Source organism: Misgurnus anguillicaudatus, chromosome 1 (assembly GCF_027580225.2).
Source record: "Misgurnus anguillicaudatus chromosome 1, ASM2758022v2, whole genome shotgun sequence".
Taxonomy (NCBI): Eukaryota; Metazoa; Chordata; class Actinopteri; order Cypriniformes; family Cobitidae; genus Misgurnus; species Misgurnus anguillicaudatus.
Genome location: NC_073337.2, coordinates 28,004,277 through 28,026,282, shown reverse-complemented (window position 1 = coordinate 28,026,282; position 22,006 = coordinate 28,004,277). Strand labels below are relative to the sequence as shown.

The 22,006-nt window shown below is 38.3% G+C and overlaps 2 protein-coding genes and 2 long non-coding RNA genes across 5 annotated transcripts in view; all 4 read left to right on the top strand.

Moving 5' to 3' along the window:
• Positions 1-328: 328 nt before the first annotated feature.
• LOC129432120 (uncharacterized) lies at positions 329-2,726 on the top strand. The gene is made up of 4 exons (XM_073869131.1): positions 329-1,905; positions 2,021-2,080; positions 2,211-2,258; positions 2,475-2,726. The coding sequence occupies exons 1-4, from the start codon at positions 1,824-1,826 to the stop codon at positions 2,687-2,689; spliced, it is 405 nt and encodes a 134-aa protein (XP_073725232.1). The 5' UTR covers positions 329-1,823; the 3' UTR covers positions 2,690-2,726.
• A 4,003-nt stretch (positions 2,727-6,729) lies between these two features.
• Positions 6,730-22,006, top strand: part of LOC129432123 (scavenger receptor cysteine-rich type 1 protein M130-like) — a 70,041-nt gene continuing 54,764 nt past the window's right edge. Inside the window, 12 exon segments of the mRNA XM_073869119.1 lie at positions 6,730-6,813; positions 6,891-7,638; positions 7,754-8,056; positions 8,163-8,474; positions 8,598-8,909; positions 9,165-9,488; positions 9,612-9,926; positions 10,010-10,333; positions 10,409-10,726; positions 10,872-11,171; positions 11,684-11,761; positions 11,888-12,202. Coding sequence (XP_073725220.1) covers positions 7,449-7,638; positions 7,754-8,056; positions 8,163-8,474; positions 8,598-8,909; positions 9,165-9,488; positions 9,612-9,926; positions 10,010-10,333; positions 10,409-10,726; positions 10,872-11,171; positions 11,684-11,761; positions 11,888-12,202 — 3,091 coding nt within the window. The 5' untranslated portion in view covers positions 6,730-6,813; positions 6,891-7,448.
• On the top strand, positions 13,069-14,219 carry LOC141365022 (uncharacterized). 2 transcript variants are annotated; one of them, XR_012370332.1, is made up of 3 exons: positions 13,069-13,287; positions 13,892-13,951; positions 14,151-14,219. It is a non-coding gene; the product is annotated as an uncharacterized lncRNA (long non-coding RNA). The 2 variants fall into 2 exon arrangements; XR_012370331.1 differs by having other exon boundaries at positions 14,148-14,219.
• Positions 15,216-16,122, top strand: LOC129432468 (uncharacterized). The gene is made up of 2 exons (XR_008640132.2): positions 15,216-15,354; positions 15,648-16,122. It is a non-coding gene; the product is annotated as an uncharacterized lncRNA (long non-coding RNA).

Sequence of the window (22,006 nt, the reverse complement as noted above, 5' to 3'; positions counted from 1 at the left end):
GTCAGGATACAGGTGTGTGTTCGCAGAATGAAGTTAACTTATATTTTTAATGTCTAAATAATGTTTTAATATAAATCTAGATAAAATAGCTTGATGTGATATTCTTGTGCTCTGTGATGTAAATGTAGGTTGAGGTTGTTTGTAATGATCAACATGTTTCTGACTCTTCTGCTTCACTTTAACAGCGAGTCTCATCTCTGAAGAACAGCATTCTGGATATAAAGTTGCTGAAGAGCTTCTTTCAGGTTAGAGGACCGAACACAACTTTATGCTTTAGAGGTTTTATAATTTTTAAGATACCCTCATACAATAATTAAGCAATATCGCTCGAGTAGGAGTGTGATATAGCTCTATATCATCACGGCTGTGATTAGGCCAGATGCACGAGGTCGTAGGCCGAGTGCCGGAGGCAATCACAGCCGTGATGATATAGAGCTATATCACACGACTCCGAGAGCGATATTGCTTTTATACAACAGTTCAACGGCACACGTTTGAAAAACGAAAACTAGAAAACAACAACGGAGTTATTTTAAAAGCCTCTTTGTTTGAGAACTACTTCTTCCGCCACGGATTTGAGGGCTGCCAGAATGACAGGTAACACTTTCAGCTGCTTTGAATCTCATAATAACTCAATGGACGGATAGGCGTTTCTTTATATTAACGTTTCTTGGTCACAAAGTGTAGTTTTAAGATTAGTTCAGTCGAGAATGTATATTTATTATATTTAAATCTACAGTCGATTAGTAAAGATAGCGCCTGTTTGAACGTTTGCTTAGTGAGATTTGGTACGTATGAGAACCAAAGCATGAGCGGACGTCAGTGTTCACTCGCCCCGCTGACCACCGCCCTCTCTGGGCTATATCTCTGAAAGGGATTCCCTGGCTCTGATATTCGCCTTGTTTGTTTTTGATGGTCAAAATGAGATCAAATCAGCAGTATTTGGTGTCATGATCAAACTATTACTTGTTTTCTCATTCATATTTAGTGTCTTTTGTGTTGTTATTGGTTTTGCGCGAGGTAAAAGTTAATAAAACTATACTTATATAATGTTACTATTGGTTTCCCATTTACTCTTAACGCGATACGAGCACTCGGTTATTATTAGACTTCGTTCTTGTTAGTACTATATAAAACTGTTTTTTATAAGTGTCAGAGAGATGTTTTTGCATGCTGCTTATAAATATACCAGTGGCGATATTCTCATAACATGTTTTAATAGTCACGTCACGATAAAGTAAATGATCAATGTCCACATTTAAAAGCTGCGGTGCTTACCTGCAGTTCCACGGTGTTTTTCGCGTTCTGATAAGAGATATAGCTCCAGAAGAAAAACCGAGTGTTTACATTCCTCTTTCCAAGTGTCCACACGATGTGACAAGACATTAATCCCATTAAGTTTAACGTAACATCCAAGAGCGCTGATCTTTAACGGAATAATAACTTCCGATTGGGATTCACCGACTGATTTACGAGCTAGTGAACTAATAAGACACACGGAGATTGTTTAAAAACAGCGCGTCTGAGTTTTTCCATTCAGAGATGAGCCTGTTTAGGACCTCCATTCACTTGGTGGCGGAATGATACGAAAGGTGAAGCGGTTACAGTGCCGTTATCAGCACAATATCGCATAGCTCTTAGCCAATCAGATTCGAGAACCAGAAAGAACTGTTGAATAATATATACTAAGTGCTCATGTTAACATATGACTGCTTGCCAAAGTCTCATATCATCAATACATGAGGTGGTGCTAAATCACATGATTTTATTAGCACTTGATTTTGGTCTCATACAAAAGCACATTTTGTATTTTGTTTTCAAACATGTTTTGTGTTGATGTAGAAGAGATGGTGAAAAAAGTCTCAGCCGAATACTATGATGATGTCATCACTGATGGACTAAAAGGTGCACTTCTGTTATTCTGTATTAAGATGAAATATAAGATCTGTACATGAAGAGAAAATATACTTTATATCTCTATGGGTGTGATGACGTGTGTCTCATGTTATTTTTGTTGAAGACACACTTGAGCAGTATGATGATGTCATCACCACAGGACAAAACTCCGATCTTCATAAAGGTGATTTTACTTCATTTCTAGGCTGTTTTTGTAACGTAACATCTATTAAAAGTGACGCTCACATAGGTTTAATGACTCTTTGTCATTCTGATGGGATTTGTTGTGTGTTATGTTTTTGTGGACAAACCAGACAATTATGATGTCATCATCAGTAGACAGAACTTTCAAGGAGTTATAGGTGAGTTACACAACAATTCACACTTATCAACCCATACACTTACATTTCTTATGTATGACTATTTAACATAATTCATAAAAACTTTAAAAGGTGCAACCACAATGATTCTTAGAAACTCAAGAAGGAAATGCATATGTACATATTTTGTTACCCCCCCCCCCCATATTCACGTACAGTATGTATATATGTGTATTGCATGTCATGTGATTTTATCAGAGGGAGTTCAGGAGGTGTATGACAATGTGAAGAATGATGGTGAAGATGTGACAAACGTTGTGGGTATGTTATTAACCTTTATTTCATTGATAGATGTGCATTACTTATTTAAATGGGATTTGATTTTAATATTAATGCAGTCAACACAGACACATTTAAAAGTGCTTTTGTTTTACACAACAGTCTACGCCGATGTGGTGGAGGAGTCTGTATGATTCAATGACCACACCCACTGCCTCATGAAATCATTTTACAGCTTCAGGAGCTTCAAGGAGTTTAAAGCAACACTATGTAGTTTTTTTACCTTTAAATAATGTCTCTAAAATCATTTCAGTGATAGAACAACTTTTAACTGGACAAATTGTACTATTGCTGCAACCTGAGCAGCCTCCTAGCTGCTACAATCACACTCTGAAAGTGGCGGTGGAGGGTAGGAAACACAGCTTCGCCCCACCCCCTGCCTGCAGAAGAGTGTCTGATACCAGGCACTGTTGCGCTTTTCAACCACATGGGGGAGCTGTAAGTCATTTTTACATGGAAACTACATAATGTTGCTTTAAGTGATTAAAATTTTGCTACTAAAACTTCTGTGCCTTGTGGTCTTTTTTGTTCTTGGCTAATATTTCTCTACTTAAAATTACTTTGCAAATAAGAATAAATCTTAACAGTCTGTATATTTGGCCTATTATTTTGATGTCATTATTATTAAAGATCATTTTCATCAGATTTTCATTTTCAGAAAATGTAGAATGCTGCTGTAGTTTACGACTAACTTCCAAATATATGGATGGTTGGACAAGAGTATAAATTAGATCGTCATATTTTACACAAACATCAATAAGGCATTTATTTCTTTAAGTGTATTGCACAATATTTGCAACAAATTTTAGCAATAGAGATAACGAAAAAGATGCAAAGGTTCTAATGAATAAAACCTCACCGCAGTGCTCCCACAATACAGCCGCTTGAGAACCACAATGATGACGTAAGAATGACTTCAGACATTAATAATCAAAACTAAACATCGATTTGACTCCTCACGTCTTAAATTGCCAAAATAAGTCAACAATCAATTAATTCGTTTTACAAACAGGAAATTAACCTATATTATGTTTTAATAAACAGGTATAGTGGTCTTGACGCGCACGTGATGTTTGGAGCGCGTTCATGTGTGAGATCAGAGGAGTGTTGTGTGCGGTTGTTTCAGTCATGACCGCATGGTGGCAGCAGAGGATAAATAACTCAAACTGTGATTAATGCCGCTCATAAATGTTATTTAACCAGTCGTGTGTTATTAAAGCAATATCGGTTAAATATGAATGTAATATGGCTCTCTGTCAGAAAGCTTTGGGGCACTTAGATAAAGTGATACTCATCCGAGACTGGTGACGGAGGCAACTCCATGTAACACACATGCAATGATATTGATTATTATTTTATTTGATTATAATTATTATTGAACATTCATTATAAACCTGATGAGTTCATGATTGTAATAAGACCCATGAGATGCAGAAAATATCAGTGGTTGATGATAGTTGAGCCTGCTGAGTCAAACAGGTAAGTTTTAAAATAATAATGAAGAAGGTAAGATTTGTCACCATGTGCCATAATAATAGGAAACTGAGCTCATGTGTTTTAATCTGGATTTGAGTTTAAACAGTAGTACAACTCTGGGGAAGTTATCACATGACAACATGTACTGATGATTTGATTGTTCTGCCATTTAGTGGACAAATGCAGTATTACAATATTGAATAGCCAGAAATTCTACTGCAGGTATGTTTATTGTACTGTAAATGTATTGAATAGTTAATTAATTATTTTTTATGAAGACAGTTGTGTTATATTTAACAATTTATTCTGCATTTATTCATTTATGTACTGACTACTTATTTCATATTAACACAACTTGAAATTAAAATCTCCATAGAATATTTGAAGAGTTTGGTTCCAAAACGCAATAAATCCATTTTGACAAATTTTGGTAAAAACGTGTTTTCTATACCAAGAAAGTGACAAGATGAAAACAACTATTTTCTGTTACAAACTTTCACACAGCATCTTTAGGTTATAAAAACATAAAAAATTCAAATCCATAAGTTGATTTTCAAAGATTTATTATAAAAACGGATTATTTTTTCCACAAAATGCAATAAATCCATGACAAGTTTTTATTCAAAATGCTATAAATCTATTGAATCAATAGCCTATATAAATGTGCATTCATCTTTGCCATGTTATATTCATTTAGTTGACTAGTTGTACACACTTATTGAAAATATAAACATTAATGTTATTAATCAAAACACTTACTTGTCATATTAAGATCACTGTCATTGCGGTTACTTGACGTCTTCGCTTAACGTCTTTCACAGCGATCGACTGTAAAATGTTTTTGGTCCTGCTCGATTTTCGTTGACTTTGAGTAAAATTATGTAAAGTTTTTCATAAGATCCTCTGGGGTCAATGTGTTAGCATGAAAAGCTTGATGCTGTCGGGAGAACAAGCACCCGTCTCCCGAGTGCCTCTCAGGGAAATTGTTAGATGCTGATGGCTTACGTTTCTTTCCCGTCACAGAAAACCATCACAGGTTTAGCGATGCAATTAAAGTATTATTTTGTTTTGTTTGTTGATCACGTAGTACAAAGTAGATGAGGAAAACCAGGACTCCGTGTACTACGCGCGTTCGCCATTGTTTGTTTACATTGCGTGAACGGTGGGCTGTAATTAGGGATGGGCGGATCGATCCTAAAGTATCGATATTTCCGATCCTGCCTTTGTATCAAAAGGATCGATTCTCAAGTACAAGTATCGATTCTATTTGTTTTTTAACAAGTGATTTGAGAATTTTTAGTAATAGTTGGATGCTGTTTTGTATATAAATAGACTTAAATCATAATGTCAGTGGGAACTATCTTCTTCCTCTGTGTTACTGCGTTTGCTCGTTCAGTCTTATCTCCTTCCGCTGTATCACGCGTTCGTTCGTTCGCTCATTCAGTCCCATCTCCTTTTGCTGTATTACAGCGTGCGTTCATTCACTCAGTCACTACCAGCACACTCAGTCGGCACAGGCAGGTTTAAAAAAGGGGTTTAAGTGCATTGTTGCATTCAGTTAATAATGATGAAGCCTCGTGTGACATTTGTCAACAAAAATACGCCACTGTGGTAATACTACAAATATGACAAAGCATCTAAAAGCAAAATAACTGTTACAGAGCACGAAGCAATGCAGCCTCAGTCATCCCTGGTTTGATTTTTCAGTGCATTTTAGTAACTTTTATCAGGGTCTTGTTTTATTTTTAAAAGCAGTAGACTTTATCAGTCAAAGAAAAAACAGGCTCAAGAGGAAAATGTTAATTTCAACATTAACTTGTTTTATCTCAAAAACGTATAAAGGGAAGAAATGTGGTAATAGTGTGCAGTGCAAAAAGGTGTCATGTCTATTATTTGATATTAATAATGATGGCTATCAAAAGACCCAATAAAATCACTTTAATAAACTTTAATACATACATACAAATATTTCATAAAAGTATCGGAATCGGTATCGGAATCGGCGATACTTGTCTTAAAAATACTTTGTATCGGATCGACAAGAAAATAACTGGTATCGCCCATCCCTAGCTGTAATATCAGAAATGGAGTTATTGCGTTCTGTATAAAAAGTGGGAGTGGCGTTTGTCGCATTTTGGGAAAAAAGGGAGAAAAGATGACAGAATAACACGGCGGATATTGGATTTTGCGTAAAATTAGGAATTTACTTTTAACTACTGACCTGATATAATACTGATTTTGGCAGTAACTCATTTTTTTCAAAAATGGCGTTTATTGCGTTTTGGAACCAAACTCTTCATTTACTTTCACAAAAGCATATATCTTTTTTGTATATATGTGTGTACAGTATATTAAAGTGTATGAGTGTGTTTGAAGTGATCATATAGTTTCCTGTACCCCTGCACACAACAGGATTTGATGTAAATTTATCTTCAATCTTGCAGGTGTTCGTATCCCCTGAACATGGAGGGAGGAGCGTCGTTCATCAGCGCTGACGTTCTGCTGATATATATGGAGAAAATCCAAAATATCTCTTCTGATTTGTCACTCAAGTTGTTTGATGATTTCCTTTCTTATTTCTAATAAGGTAACAGAGAGTGTGATTGGTCTCTCTCTCTCTCTCTCTCTCTCTCTCTCTCTCTCTCTCTCTCTCTCTCTCTCTCTCTCTCTCTTTAAATTGACTTATCATTATTATCTATCAGTCTGTGTGTAAAGTAGAGTATTATGGAGATCTGTCTCACACTCATTTTACTCTCCGCTGTAGTAATGACCATTACTGCTGGTAAGATACAATAAACATACCTCACAATTTAAATACTTTATGCTTATCGTTAATATAAATGTATTTCACATTTTCAGATCTGAATGTGAGGTTGGTGAATGGTGGCAGTCATTGTGCTGGTAGAGTTGAGGTTCTTCATGATGGTCAGTGGGGAACAGTGTGTGGTAATGACTGGGATCTGACAGATGCTGCAGTGGTGTGTAAAGAGCTGGACTGTGGAGAGCCTCTAGTTATTGTTCACTTTGGAGAAGGATCAGGACCAATCTGGATGGATAATGTGCACTGTAATGGATCAGAGTCCTCACTGAAGAACTGTACATCAAGTGGATGGGGTGTTAATAACTGTTATCATAGTCTTGATATTGGAGTCATCTGCTCAAGTGGGCTTCTCAAATTATTATTCTGTTATTAAATCACACTTGGGCTCAAAATACATTTTATGGATTGATTTTCAATATATTATCAATTCCTAGATGAAGTCACATTGTTTCTATAGGATGCATTCATATCTCTATTTTATGTCTCAGATTTGAATGTGAGGTTGGTGAATGGTGGCAGTCGTTGTGCTGGTAGAGTTGAGGTTCTTCATGATGGTCAATGGGGAACAGTGTGTGGTAATGGTTGGGATCTAACAGATGCTGCAGTGGTGTGAGCTGGACTGTGGAGATCCTCTGGGTATTTCTCCCTTTGGAACAGGATCAGGACCAATCTGGATGGATGATGTGGACTGCAATGGATCAGAATCCACACTGATAAACTGTAGATCGAGAGAGTGGGGTGTTCATGACTGCGATCTTAATACAAATGCTGGAGTTATTTGCTCAAGTGAGCTTGTCTGCATATATTATGTAATAATTACACAATTTTATGCTTATAAATGTTAATTTTATCATAAATTCATTTTTGCTTATGTCTTTTTGTTCCTTGCTATATGTGTCAGATTTAAGTGTAAGGTTGGTGAATGCTGAAAGTCCTTGTGCTGGCAACGTGGAGGTTCTTCATGGTGGTCTGTGGGTTACATTATGTGGTCGTGTTTGGGATATGAAAGATGCTGCGGTGGTGTGTAGAGAGATGGGCTGTGGAGAGCCTCTGGGTACTGCTCACTTTGGTCAAGGATCAGGACCAATATGGACTGAACGAATGCAATGCAATGGATCAGAGTCGACATTGAAGAACTGTGGATCAAGTGGATTGGCTGTTCAGTATTGTGGTCATGATCATGATGCTGGAGTCATTTGCTCAAGTGAGATTCTCTATCTATTTGGGGTCAAATTATATTTTATAAATTAAAGTTAAAATATCTCAGGTATGTTATCATGACTTTTATATCTCTGTTTCATATGTATTAGAATTGAATGTGAGGTTGGTGAATGGTGGCAGTCCTTGTTCTGGTAGAGTTGAGGTTCTTCATGATGGTCAATGGGGAACAGTGTGTGATGATGACTGGGATCTGAGAGATGCTGCAGTGGTGTGTAAAGAGGTGAACTGTGGTGAGGCTGTACAGGTGCTATATGGAGCTCACTATGGACCAGGATCAGGACCAATCTGGATGGATGAAGTGGACTGTAATGGATCTGAGTCCACACTGGAAAACTGTAGATCAAGTGAATGGGGTGTTAGTGATTGTACTCATGATAAAGATGTTGGAGTTATCTGCTCAGGTAAGCTTCATAAAGCTATCCTCTTATTACAAACTTGGGGCCAAAATATGTATGCATTTAAATATTTATGCATATTATAAATATACATTTTCTTGTGTTTTTGTATCCATTTATATGAATCAGATTTGATTGTGAGGTTGGTGAATGGTAGCAGTCCTTGTTCTGGTAGAGTTGAGGTTCTTCATGGCCGTCAATGGGGAACAGTGTGTGACTTTAGTTGGGATCTGAAAGAAGCTGCAGTGGTGTGTAGAGAGCTGGGCTGTGGAGAAGCTGTACAGGTGTTACACGGAGCTCACTTTGGAGAAGGATCAGGACAGATCTGGAAGGATTATATGCGATGTGATGGATCAGAGTCCACATTGAAGAACTGTAGATCAAATGAATGGGGTGTTCAATATTGTACTCATATTCGTGATGCTGGAGTCGTCTGTTCAGGTGAGCGTTTCTAAATAATTTTGTAATCTGTTGTTGACTAATATTTAATATCTTTCGAATCACATTCTCATGCAATGTACAAATGCAAATACTTTAAATAGTTAGGATTAAGTTTTTTAAAGTATGCCATATATTTAAATTTTGTTTTATATTTCCTATATGTCCTATAATTTATTTCAATAGTTACAAAGTTTCCAGACTTGTTAATCACATTTCTTTGTGTGATCTTGTTGTTCAATTTATCCATATAATCAGATGACATCAACAATGGATGGTCAAGACTTGTTGCTGGTTCTCATTTGTGCTCTGGGAGAGTTGAGATGGTTCGTGGGAACACCTGGATGTCAGTGTGTGATGCTGTGTTTGATGATCAGGATGCAGAGGTTGTGTGTAGAGAGATGAACTGTGGGGTTCCTGTACAGCTGCTGGGTGCAGATACTTTTGATAAAGGGGAGGGGCAGGTGTGGACACAAGAGATTCAATGTAGAGGAGATGAATCTCAAATTAACTTCTGTCCACAACAATCTTCATACAAGAAAAACTGTTCACATGACAATGATGTGGGACTGATTTGCTCTGGTTGAGTATAAATATTTGATTTCCTCTTTTGATATTTTATATACAAATGATTTAACTGAAATATGTCTATTCTCATGCATATCATTTCATACTCAATATATTAACTGATATTTCTCTTTTCAGGTTACACAGCACAGAGACTGATGAACGGCTCTGATATCTGCTCGGGTCGAGTTGAGCGTCAGTATTTCAGTAAATGGGGCTCAGTGTGTGATGAGTGCATGAATATGAGAGCTGCCAATGTTCTCTGTAGAGAGCTGAATTGTGGGATTGCTGTGTCTGTTGTGGGAGTGGACTGGTTTGGAGAGGGATCTGGTGAAATCTGGGCTGATGTGTTTGATTGTCAGGGGAATGAAACAAAACTCTCAGAATGTTCAATCTCTTCATGGAGTCGAGCTGAATCCTCTCATAAACAAGATGTTGGAGTCATTTGTTCTAGTGAGTGAACTTCACTCTGTCATTAACATGAAGTTACTGTATGTGATCGTAATCAATCTGAAAATGTCAAATCCTTTCTCCAGATTCCTCTCTGTCTCTTCATGATGGTCGAGTGAGGTTGTCTGGAGAGAGAGAGTGTGAGGGTGAGGTGGAAGTTTACATTCATCAGGTTTGGAGGAGAGTTCTGCTGGACTCCTGGAGTCTCACTGAATCCTCTGTGGTCTGCAGACAGCTGGGCTGTGGCTCTGTGCTGAACTTCACTAACTCCTCTTCATCCAGTGATGAACACAGTTATGAGTGTGTGATGGGCTTCCAGTGCTCTGGGACTGAAGATCATCTGAGGAACTGCAGCTCTCCACAAACTCTCAACTGCAGCTCCAGACAACAGCCAACAATCACCTGCCAAAGTCAGAATCACAATATCTATCCATATGACCATCATTAAAATGGGTTTACATGGTTAATTATTTGTCTAATCTTAGGTCAGAAGTCCATCAGGTTGGTGGGTTCTGGTGGAGATTGTGCAGGAAGGCTGGAGGTTTTTCACAAAGGCTCATGGGGTACAGTGTGTGATGACTCCTGGGATATTAAAGATGCTCATGTGGTGTGCAGACAGCTGCAGTGTGGAGTAGCTCTCAGTAATCAGCCAGTATCAGCCTGGTTTGGTCCTGGTTCTGGACCCATATGGCTGGATGATGTGAACTGTGAGGGGAATGAGACGTCACTGTGGAGCTGCTCTTCACGGGTCTGGGGAGATCATGACTGTAACCACAAGGAGGATGTAGGAGTCGTCTGCTCAGGTAAACTGAAACCTGCAGTGGTCATTGTGGTTAAATGTTTTTGTAATATTTTATAGGTTTTGAATGTTTATTTAACACAACATTTTGGGTATTTAGATGTTAAATTTAAAGTACTGACTGTGATTGATATAAGTTTTCAATCTAGAGTTTAAAGAGTTCAGGTTAACTGAAGGCTGTGAAGGGAATGTGGAGGTTTTCTACAATGGATCTTGGGGTAATGTTTGCTACAATCAGATGAACAAAGACACAGCGAGTCTGATCTGTCAAGAGCTGAATTGTGGAAGATCTGCCAGTGAACCCAATTATTCAGATGCATTGAGGTCTCAGAATTGGCTAAATAAACTAAAATGTAGATCACACGACTCTAACCTATGGCAGTGTCCATCTTTACCCTGGGGAATAAATGACTGTGGTCACAATGATTCTGTTAAAATCACCTGTTCAGGTAAGAAAGTATTTACCAGATGTAAGATTATTTTTTTATTCATTATTTTATTATGAAATGCATACTGATGTTTCTAAAGATAAAAATGAACTAGCCAGTAGTGGCTGCCGGTGACTCTTCCAAAGGGGTGTGAATTCAAAATGTGTTTGTTACGTAATGTGAACCTATGTACGTCATTTCAAAATATGTGCTTGCAGCACAAGCGTTAAAAGGGTTTATGATAAAAGTGACGCTAACCTTGACAAAATCCTCGCAAGACACTAACACTAAACTTTGATTACACATGAGATTAAGCAAGATTAAGCATTTTATCATAAACCCCTTCAAAACGTCTGCGGCAGGCATGTATTTTGACATGACGAGCCACACACATGATGGGTTAAATACATGTTGTGACAAGCTTCAAAAAGAAGTCACCGGCCAGCGATGCTATTCAGTTGAATGTCTAAAATTATTATTACATCAGAGATTTAACTGAATATTAGTGCTGTTTTAACATGTTTTAATTTCAGAGAAGGAGACCCATCAGTCACCTCGGAGTCATCTGTCATGTTCTACCTCACCATCTCCATACCAGAGACAATGTTCAAGTATGTTTATATGAAATTATATGAAGTATTACTATACTTAATTAATAACAAATAAATTTTTATTTGTATTTCACATTTAAAGTTTCAGTGTGTTGTTGTAAATGTTGTTTGATGTGCGTGATGTAGATCATCTTCCTCTCAGACTGAGTGGAGGGAAGGGTTTGTGTTCGGGGAGACTGGAGGTTTATCATAACTCTGTGTGGGGTTCAGTCTGTGATGATTTGTGGGACATCAGAGATGCTCAGGTGGTCTGCAGGCAGCTGGGTTGTGGAGCAGCATTGAGTGTTGATGGGAATAAAGCGTTTGGTGCTGGTGAAGGTGTTGTGTGGATGAACAGAGTCGAGTGCAGAGGGACTGAGATTCACCTGTGGGACTGTCCTCATGTCCTGAAAAATCACACTGACTGCTCACACAAAGAACAAGTTAGACTCATCTGTGCAGGTGAGAGGAAAACACAGAGATCAATTCATTATCATTTCAGCAATTTCTTTAATATGTGTGTTTGTTTCTTTATTGACAGATGTTTCTGAGTCCACAACATCATCAGCTTCTCCTTCAGTTTCTCAGACAAACAGGAGATCAGTGACTCCTCCACAAACTCCTCCTCTCTTCAATCCTCCAGTGGTTGTGATTGTACTGGGAGTTTTGCTCTTACTGCTCTTAGTGCCGCTGCTGATACTGATTCAACACAACAGAGAGATGAGGAGAGGTACTTTTCCAGTGCTTGCAGATGGTGATTTAACGTTACGCAGCTTAATATCTTAATAGAAATAAAACGTGTTGTACCCCTACAGTCGCGTACACAAATGCTTCCCTGTTATAGCAGAGGATAACAAATATTAGCCTGCATTGCTAATCAGATAACTATAACAGAGGATAACAAATATTAGCATGTGATGCTAATCTTTCCTGCCTAAACAGAAGATTACTAATTCTTTATAGTAATTTTAGAGTCAATAATAATACAGAGCAAATTAGAATGAATGTAAAATGTAACAATTTATTAACCAGGTAGGAAAAACATAATTCAGAAGCCAATTTACATTCCAATCCAATTCATATACGAAACAATCAAACGAAAAAACGTTGCATACCTGGTAATGAGATGAAGATCTGGTTACATATTTCTCATAGTAAAATAAAAATACTTGATGCTGTGTCAAAGATACAGCATCATGGGGGTTACTTTCTGCGTATAGAAAATCCCGCCTGAATCTTTAAAAAAAAAATTTAAATATCCAGAGAACAAAGCATTGTGATAATGATATACTGTTTTGATATACAATTTTCCGACCTGCATGTATGCACAGAATTACAAATATACTAATCCCTGCCAATAATCAGACTTGTGATGTATCGTGTAGCAAAGTGACGCTCTTAAACAGGGCCCTATTTATTATTCAGTGTATCATCAGTCATCTGTTGTGAACTTACAGCTCTCTCTAAGAGGAGACACAGGACTGAGGCAGTTTATGAAGAGATTGATCACAGACACACAATCAAACAAAAACACTTCACTCGGAGAGGTGAGTCTTCATTCGTAATGTTATTTAAGTATGTAAGATTATAACTGTTCAGAAATTCATATACTAGTTGAGGAATGGAGAGACATGAACACACCATCAGTGTCATCTTGTTAAAGGTTTTAGACATCAGTAAAACAGAAAAAGGAAACAGGAGCAAACTGTATATTTGAGTCTATCAGACAGCTGATGTTCGTCTATTATTAGTTCTGTTAAACCTCCGGCTTCAAACTACACAATTCCTCCACAGAGCTGCAGGTGCATCTTTACAGTTATGTGTGCATGCGTGCGCGTGTGTACATCAGTGTATATGTGTGCGTGTTGGGGGGGGGGGTTCATATGCATGTACTTTTATGTGCATGTGTGTTTGTTTCTTCCTGTCTATACAGGTTGTGTGTGTTGGTGGTTATTTGAGTAACAGTAAAGGGGTTCATACAGTTCATTTAGTGAAGATGCATTCTCATTATAATTAAGTAATGGGTTAATGTAAGGACATAAGTATATGTATCCACTGATTGAATCAAACACATGTGCTCTGTGATGTAAATGCATTGAGGTTGTTTGTAATGATCAACATGTTTCTGACTCTTCTGGTTCACTTTAACAGGGAGTCTCATCTCTGAAGAACAGCATTCTGGATATGAAAATGAAGATGAACTTTTCTCAGGTTAAAGAGCTGAAGACCTAATTTACACAATTCATTATTAAATATATTAATCATATTGATATATTTATCATATTAAGTATGATAATTATGTCCCCACTGACAGTGGCATAAAATGTCAGTAACATTGTGAACCGATCATGCTTCCATTGTTTTAATTGATTTCATTGGACCTCTGTTTTTGCCCTACATTGTGCAGCAGAACAGAAAATCACTCCAGGATACTATAATGATGTCATCACTGTTGGACTGTCGGCAGATCGTCAGACAGGTATTTAGCAATAGGGTGAAATATGAGGTAATAAATAATATTTTGTGAAATACACCTATGTGTTAAGTTAAAAAGTATGGTTTATAGTTTTTTTTAGTGTGATGCCATGTTTAAAGTTACATTTGTAGATGACCCTGTGGTGGGCTGTGTGCAAAATTGTCCGCTATACCCTTCATTCATTATGCTTTACTAATATAGTCCACTTAAACGAGTATGTTTTAAAATAACTTTATAAAATAATTAAAAAGGAAAGAGTGAATAAAAACTGTAAGTCTTATATTGAATGTGTAATTTATTAATGAGTGTACTTAATAATGTTCACGGAGGTGATTTCAGATAGCCTTTAATTTTTAAAATGACTTTCTTTTAATCTAATTTAGGCTTAGTGTGTTTAATCAAATGTGTGTTCACTGATTATTCTTTATGTTTATATGGTCTTATATTTTATGTGTGTAGCAGACGTACCAGGGAATTATGATGATGTCATCATTGTCAGACAGAACATTCAAGGTATAAATGGTGAGTTGAACTGAAATCACTGCAGTTATGTTTCTGTTGCACATCTACGCTGTCTCAAAAACAAGCCCCATAAACTCGTTTACCACTCCCTACATTATACATAACTGGTCATCCACTTGAACCAGTAGCGAGCAATAACGGAGTTCGCTGATATTGCTGCTGGCGCCATCTTGTGGCGAGACGCGGGAAATCATTCGTTGTGGATGGTGGCTGACAGCCTTCTCAATTGAGTGGCACTGAGAACGGTTTAAAGTACAAAATATTTTAGTAATGAACGCATTTATGTGTTTTTTTATTTTGCTTTAAATTAATCACATAATGCAAATTGCCCATGTTATAAATCACTGGGATATCACAGATGCATGTGATGATGCACATTTACTGCATTCTGTTAATGGAAATCATTTAATTAAAAAATGTAGTTAGATGCTCTTTTCAAACACTATCATTGCAGAAGAAAGCTGTTATGTTTAACAATTTTCTTTTTTTTGTTTGCATTTATGCCTAGAAGAAAAAGTTTACTATTTGTTATGTTTATGGTTTATGCTTGTAGCAGATGTGCCAGAAGATTATGATGATGTCATCATTATCAGACAGAACAGTCAAGGTATAAATGGTGAGTTGAACTTTAATCACTGCAGTTATGTTTCTATTGCTATTGAACAGCAGTTAAAAGACTCCTCTTGTTAAGTGTCATTTAGTTTGAGACTTCAGGAGGAATATGATGATGCCAGTAAATAAAGATGTGTAATTTAGTTTATTTTTCTTTATTTATGCTATTAAATGATTTGTTTGATAGGTCTTATCTAGATTTAATCACGCTGCTGTGAAATGCTTAATTCTAATTGGTTGGTGAATGTTCTGTGTGCAATTACAACAGTAATGAATATAAATATGTGTTTTTAACAGACTATGAGGATGTGGAGGAGGAGTCAAATTGATCTAACAGCCCCAATGCCTATAAAATCATAAGTGTCTGAACAAAGGAGCTTATGGGACCTTTATTATTGCTATTAAATCATTATTGACGTCAGATGATCTATTAATGCAGAATTATATGCAAAGAAAATTATAATATATTTTAATCCTTACTATATCAGCTTATCATTTATTATGTGACTTACCCGGGTAAGTTTAGGAGTAAGTATAACCTCTCTTTTCGGTTCCAAAAATGGAGGTAACTTTCGGGTTATGTTAGTAACCATAGCAAATGACTCTCTGAGTATAACCTGCTCCGGAGCATGTACGCATATATTTTGCATAATATTATAATGTTAAAGCATTTATTTTATTACATTTACAGTCATGAATATTTATTGCTCTCTATTTCTGTCTTAGAAAATGTATGTTTTCTTTTTAAAAATAAAATACTTTTTTAATTAAATGGATTGATATTTGTGATTGGACAATACAGTTACATTTAATTATATCCATTATTAACATATTTAAATATCAGTGAAATTATGAAACGCAACTCAATCAGTTAATTAATGTTAACAATAAAGTTAATTTCCATATCAATTTTTTTCATTCATAAATAAACTCATTATTCTCTTTTACTTGATAATTTATAAATTAATCTCAATTTATAAATATAGCTGCAAGCAGCGATGGCGGGCCCTCGCATGTATTTTTACCGCTACACGGTGCCTCCGAGAAAACAATGCACGGTGGGCAAGTGCATCAAATGGGTAAATATCGGTGGACTATTTATGTTGTTACTGACCCATTTGGGGACTGTAGGTAAAAGAAACCCCACATTTTGGACAAACGGGGGCGCTAGTGAGCGACTTAAGAGACACGCCTATGTCTGACCTGTTTGTCAACACTTAACAGTTGACAACTCTGATGTGTGTGCCAAATTTGAAGTTAATCTAAGCATGTCAAGAGGCTTAAATATTCCTGAAATAATAGTAAACTTTGATCCGTTGCCATGGCGACAGCGTTCGAAATGTCAAAAATCCCTTCGCATTTTATCATCTCCAATGTCTCGGCATCATGTTGACCACGTTTGGTGTCAATCGCATAAATGTCCTAGAAGGAGTATTGAAAAGTTCACTGCATGTAACTGTAAGCCTTAAATATGCCGGAAAATGAAAGCAAAGTTTGACACGTTGCCATGGGAACACCGTTTGAGATATCAAAATTCCCTTCGCAATTTATCATCTACAATGTCTCGGCATCATGTTGACCACGTTTGGTGTCAATCGCATGAATATCCTAGAAGGAGTATTGAGAAGTTCACTGCATGCAGCTGAAGGGCTTAAATATGCCTTTAAAATGAAAGTAAAGTTGGACGCGTTGCCATGGGAACAACGTTCGAGATATCAAAAATCCCTTCGCAATTTATCATCTACAATGTCTTCGCATCATGTTGACCACTTTTGGTGTCAATCGCATAAACATTCTAGGAGGAGTATTTAAAAGAACATCACATGGAAATGTAAAAAAAATCAACCTTTGTGACTGCAACACTTCCTGGCGCCTGGTGGTGGCGCTATACCCGAGATTTACAATAGGCACATCAATGCGATCGGAATCTTCAAACGAACAAACACCCCGCGTGTCATCACAATAAGACATTTTTTGCCTTAGATATTAGACACTTCCTGTTTCTCTGATTTCGCCACAACTTTGTCGGCTCGCCATGGCAGAACCGTTCGAGATATCAAAAATCCCTTCGCAATTTAGCAAGTACAATGTCTCGACATCATGATCACCACTTTTGGTGTCAATCGCATGCATCCTCTAGGAGGAGTATTCAAAAGTTCACTGCATGCATTTTTTAAACAATCCAAAGTAGCCGACTTCCTGTTGGGCGGAGCTTAAATGTTAGAGGGCGAAAGTTGTTCGGGTCGATGAGATCTATATGTGTACCAACTCTCGTACATGTGCGTACATTTTTGCCCGATCTGTGCCCCAATGTTTGTTCTTGAATTACAGGGGGCGCTACAGACCTCCCTTGCCACGCCCGTGGTCCAGCCTTTGGCTTTCGGCGATGACGGACGACTCTGACGTCTGTGCCAAATTTCAAGAGTTTTCGAGTATGTTAAGGCCCCCAAAATGTCCAAAAGTGTTAAAAAAAATAAAAAAAATAAAAATAATAATAATAAAAATAATAATCCGAGCAAAAACAATAGGGCTTCGCACCTTTCGGTGCAGGCCATTCTGGCCTGCTCCTCGGTGCTCGGGCCCTAAATATAGCTGCAAGCAGCGATGGCGGGCCCTCGCACGTTTGTTTACCGCTACACGGTGCCTCCGAGAAAACGATGCACGGTGGGCATGTGCATCAAGTGGGTAAATATCAGTGGGCTATTTAATGTTGTTTCTGAGCCATTTGGGGACTGTAGGTAAAAGAAACCCCACATTTTAAACAAACGGGGGCACTAGTGAGCCACTTAAGAGACACGCCTATGTCTGACCTTTTTGTCAACACTTAACAGCCGACAACTCTGATGTGTGTGCCAAATTTAAATTTAATCTAAGCACGCCAAGAGCCTTAAATATGCCTGAAATGAAAGTAAAGTTTGACGCGTTGCCATGGGAACAGCGTTCGAGATGTCAAAAATTCCTTCGCAATTTAGCATCTACAATGTCTCAGCATGATGTTGACCACTTTTGGTGTCAATCGCATGAATCCCATACAAGGAGTATTTAAAAGTTCACAGCATGTAACTGTCAGTCTTAAATATGTGTAAAAATGAAAGTAAAGTTTGACACGTTGCCATGGGAACAGAGTTGGAGATATCAAAAATCCCTTCGTCTACAATGTCTCTGCATCATATTGACCACTTTTGGTGTCAATTGCATGATTATTCTAGAAGGAGTATTTAAAAGTTAACTGCATGCAACTGAAGGGCTTAAATATGCCTTTAAAATGAAAGTAAAGTTTGATGCGTTGCCATGGGAACAACGTTTGAGATATCAAAAATCCCTTCGCAATTTATCATCTACTATGTCTTGGCATCATGTTGACCACTTTTGGTGTCAATCGCATAAACATTCTAGGAGGAGTATTTAAAAGAACATCACATGGAACTGTCAAAAAAATCAACCTTTGTGACTGCAACACTTCCTGGCGCCTGGTGGTGGCGCTATACCCGAGACTCACAATAGGCACATCGATGCGATCAGAATCTTCAGACGAACAAACACCCCACGTGTCATCACTATAAGACATTTTTTGCCTTAGATATTAGACACTTCCTGTTTCTCTGATTTCGCCATGATTTGCCACTTCGCCATGGCAACACCGTTCGAGATATCAAAAATCCCTTCGCAATTTAGCAAGTCCAATGTCTTGACATCATGATCACCACATTTGGTGTCATTTGCATGAATCCCCTAGGAGGAGTATTCAAAAGTTCACCGCATGCATTTTTTAAACAATCCAAAATGGCGGACTTCCTGTTGGGCGGAGCTAAAATGTTAGAGGGCGAAAGTTGTTCGGGTCGATGAGATCTATATGTGTACCAACTTTCGTAAATGTGCGTACATGTTTGCCCGATCTGTGCACTCCTGTTTGTTTTTGCATTACAGGGGGCGCTACAGAGCCCCCGTGCCACGCCCGTGTTCCAGCCTTTGGCTTTCGGCGATCACGGACGACTCTGATGTCTGTGCCAAATTTCAAGAGTTTTCGAGTATGTTAAGGCCCCCAAAATGTCCAAAAGTGTTGAAAAAAAAAAAAAAAAAAAAAGAAATAAAAATAAATATAGCTGCAAGCAGCAATGGCGGGCCCTCGCACGTTTTTTTACCGCTACACGGTGCGTCCGAGAAAACGATGCACGGCGGGCAAGGGCATCAAGTGGGTAAAATATCAGTGGGCTATTTAATGTTGTTTCTGAGGCATTTGGGGACTGTAGGTAAAAGAAACCCCACATTTTAGACAAACAGGGGCACTAGTGAGCCACTTAAGAGACACGCCTGTGTGTGACCTTTTTGTCAACACTTAACAGCCGAAAACTCTGATGTGTGTGCCAAATTTAAACTTAAACTAAGCACGCCAAGAGCCTTAAATATGCCTGAAATTAAAGTAAAGTTTGACGCGTTGCCATGGGAACAGCGTTCGAGATGTCAAAAATTCCTTCGCAATTTATCATCTACAATGTCTCGGCATCATGTCGACCACTTCTGGTGTCAATCGCATGAATCCCATACGAGGAGTATTTAAAAGTTCACAGCATGTAACTGTCAGCCTTAAATATGTGTAAAAATGAAAGTAAAGTTTGATGCATTGCCATGGGAACAGCGTTTGAGATATCAAAAATCCCTTCGCAATTTATCATCTACAATGTCTCGGTATCATGTTGACCACTTCTCGTGTCAATCGCATGAAAATCCTAGAAGGAGTATTTAAAAGTTAACTGTATGCAACTGAAAGGCTTAAATATGCCTTTAAAATGAAAGTAAAGTTTGACGCGTTGCCATGGGAACAGCGTTTGAGATATCAAAAATCCCTTCGCAATTTATCATCTACGATGTCTCGGCATCATGGTGACCACTTTTGGTGTCAATCGCATGAATATTCTAGGAGGAGTATTTAAAAGAACATTGCATGCAACTGTCAAAAAAATCCACCTTTGTGACTGACACACTTCCTGGCGCCTGGTGGTGGCGCTATACCCGAGACTCACAATAGGCACATCGATGCGATCGGAAGCTTCAGAAGAACAAACACCCCGCGTGTCATCACAATTAGACATTTTTTGCCTTAGATATTAGACACTTCCTGTTTCTCTGATTTCGCCACAACTTTGTCGCCTCGCCATGGCAGAACCGTTTGAGATATCAAAAATCCCTTCGCAATTTAGCAAGTACAATGTCTCGACATCATGATCACCACGTTTGGTGTCATTTGCATGAATCCTCTAGGAGGAGTATTTAAAAGTTCACTGCATGCATTTTTTAAACAATCCAAAATGGCCGACTTCCTGTTGGGCGGAGCTAAAATGTTAGAGGGCGAAAGTTGTTCAGGTCGATGAGATCTATATGCGTACCAACTCTCGTACATGTGCGTACATGTTTGCCCGATCTGTGCCCCAATGTTTGTTTTTGCATTACAGGGGGCGCTACAGAGCCCCCCTGCCACGCCCGTGTTCCAGCCTTTGCCCAGACCTGATGGCCGACGACTCTGACGTCTGTGCCAAATTTCAAGAGTTTTCGAGTATGTTTAGGCACCCAAAGTGCCCAAAAGTGTTAAAAAAAAATAATAATAATAAAAATAAAAATAAAAATAAAAATAAATATAGCTGCAAGCAGCAATGGCGGGCCCTCGCACGTTTTTTTTACCGCGACACGGTGCCTTCGAGAAAACGATGCACGGTGGGCAAGTGCATCAAGTGGGTAAATATCGGTGGACTATTATATTTTTGGTACTGACCCTTTTGGGGACTGTAGGTAAAAAAAAAACACATTTTAGACAAACGGGGGCGCTAGTGAGCCACTTAAGAGACACGCCTATGTCGGACCTTTTTGTGCACACTTAACAGCCGACAACTCTGATGTGTGTGCCAACTTTTAGGTTAATCTAAGCACGCCAAGAGCCCTAAATATGCCTGAAATAAAAGTAAAGGTTGGGGCATTGCCATGGGAACAGCGTTCGAGATATCAAAAATCCCTTCGCAATTTATCATCTACTATGCCTTGGCATCATGTTGACCACTTTTGGTGTCAATCACATAAAAATCCTAGAAGGAGTATTTAAAAGAACATCGGATGGAACTGTCAAAAAAATCCACCTTTGTGACTGACACACTTCCTGGCGCCTGGTGGTGGCGCTATACCCGAGACTCACAATAGGCACATCGATGCGATCGGAATCTTCAGGCGAACAAACACTCCGCATGGCATCAAAATAAGATATTTTTTGCCATAGATATTAGACACTTCCTGTTTCTCTGATTTTGCCATGACTTTGCCGCATCGCCATGGCAACACCGTTCGAGATATCAAAAATCCCTTCGCAATTTAGCAAGTCCAATGTCTTGACCTCATGATCACCACGTTTGGTGTCATTTGCATGAATCCCCTAGGAGGAGTATTTAAAAGTTCACCGCATGCATTTTTTAAACAATCCAAAATGGCTGACTTCCTGTTGGGCGGAGCTTAAATTTTAGAGGGCGAAAGTTGTTTGGGTCGATGAGATCTATATGCGTATCAACTCTCGTACATGTGCGTACATTTTTGCCGAATCTGTGCCCCAATGTTTGTTTTTGCATTACAGGGGGCGCTACAGAGCTCCCTTGCCACGCCCGTGTTCCAGCCTTTGC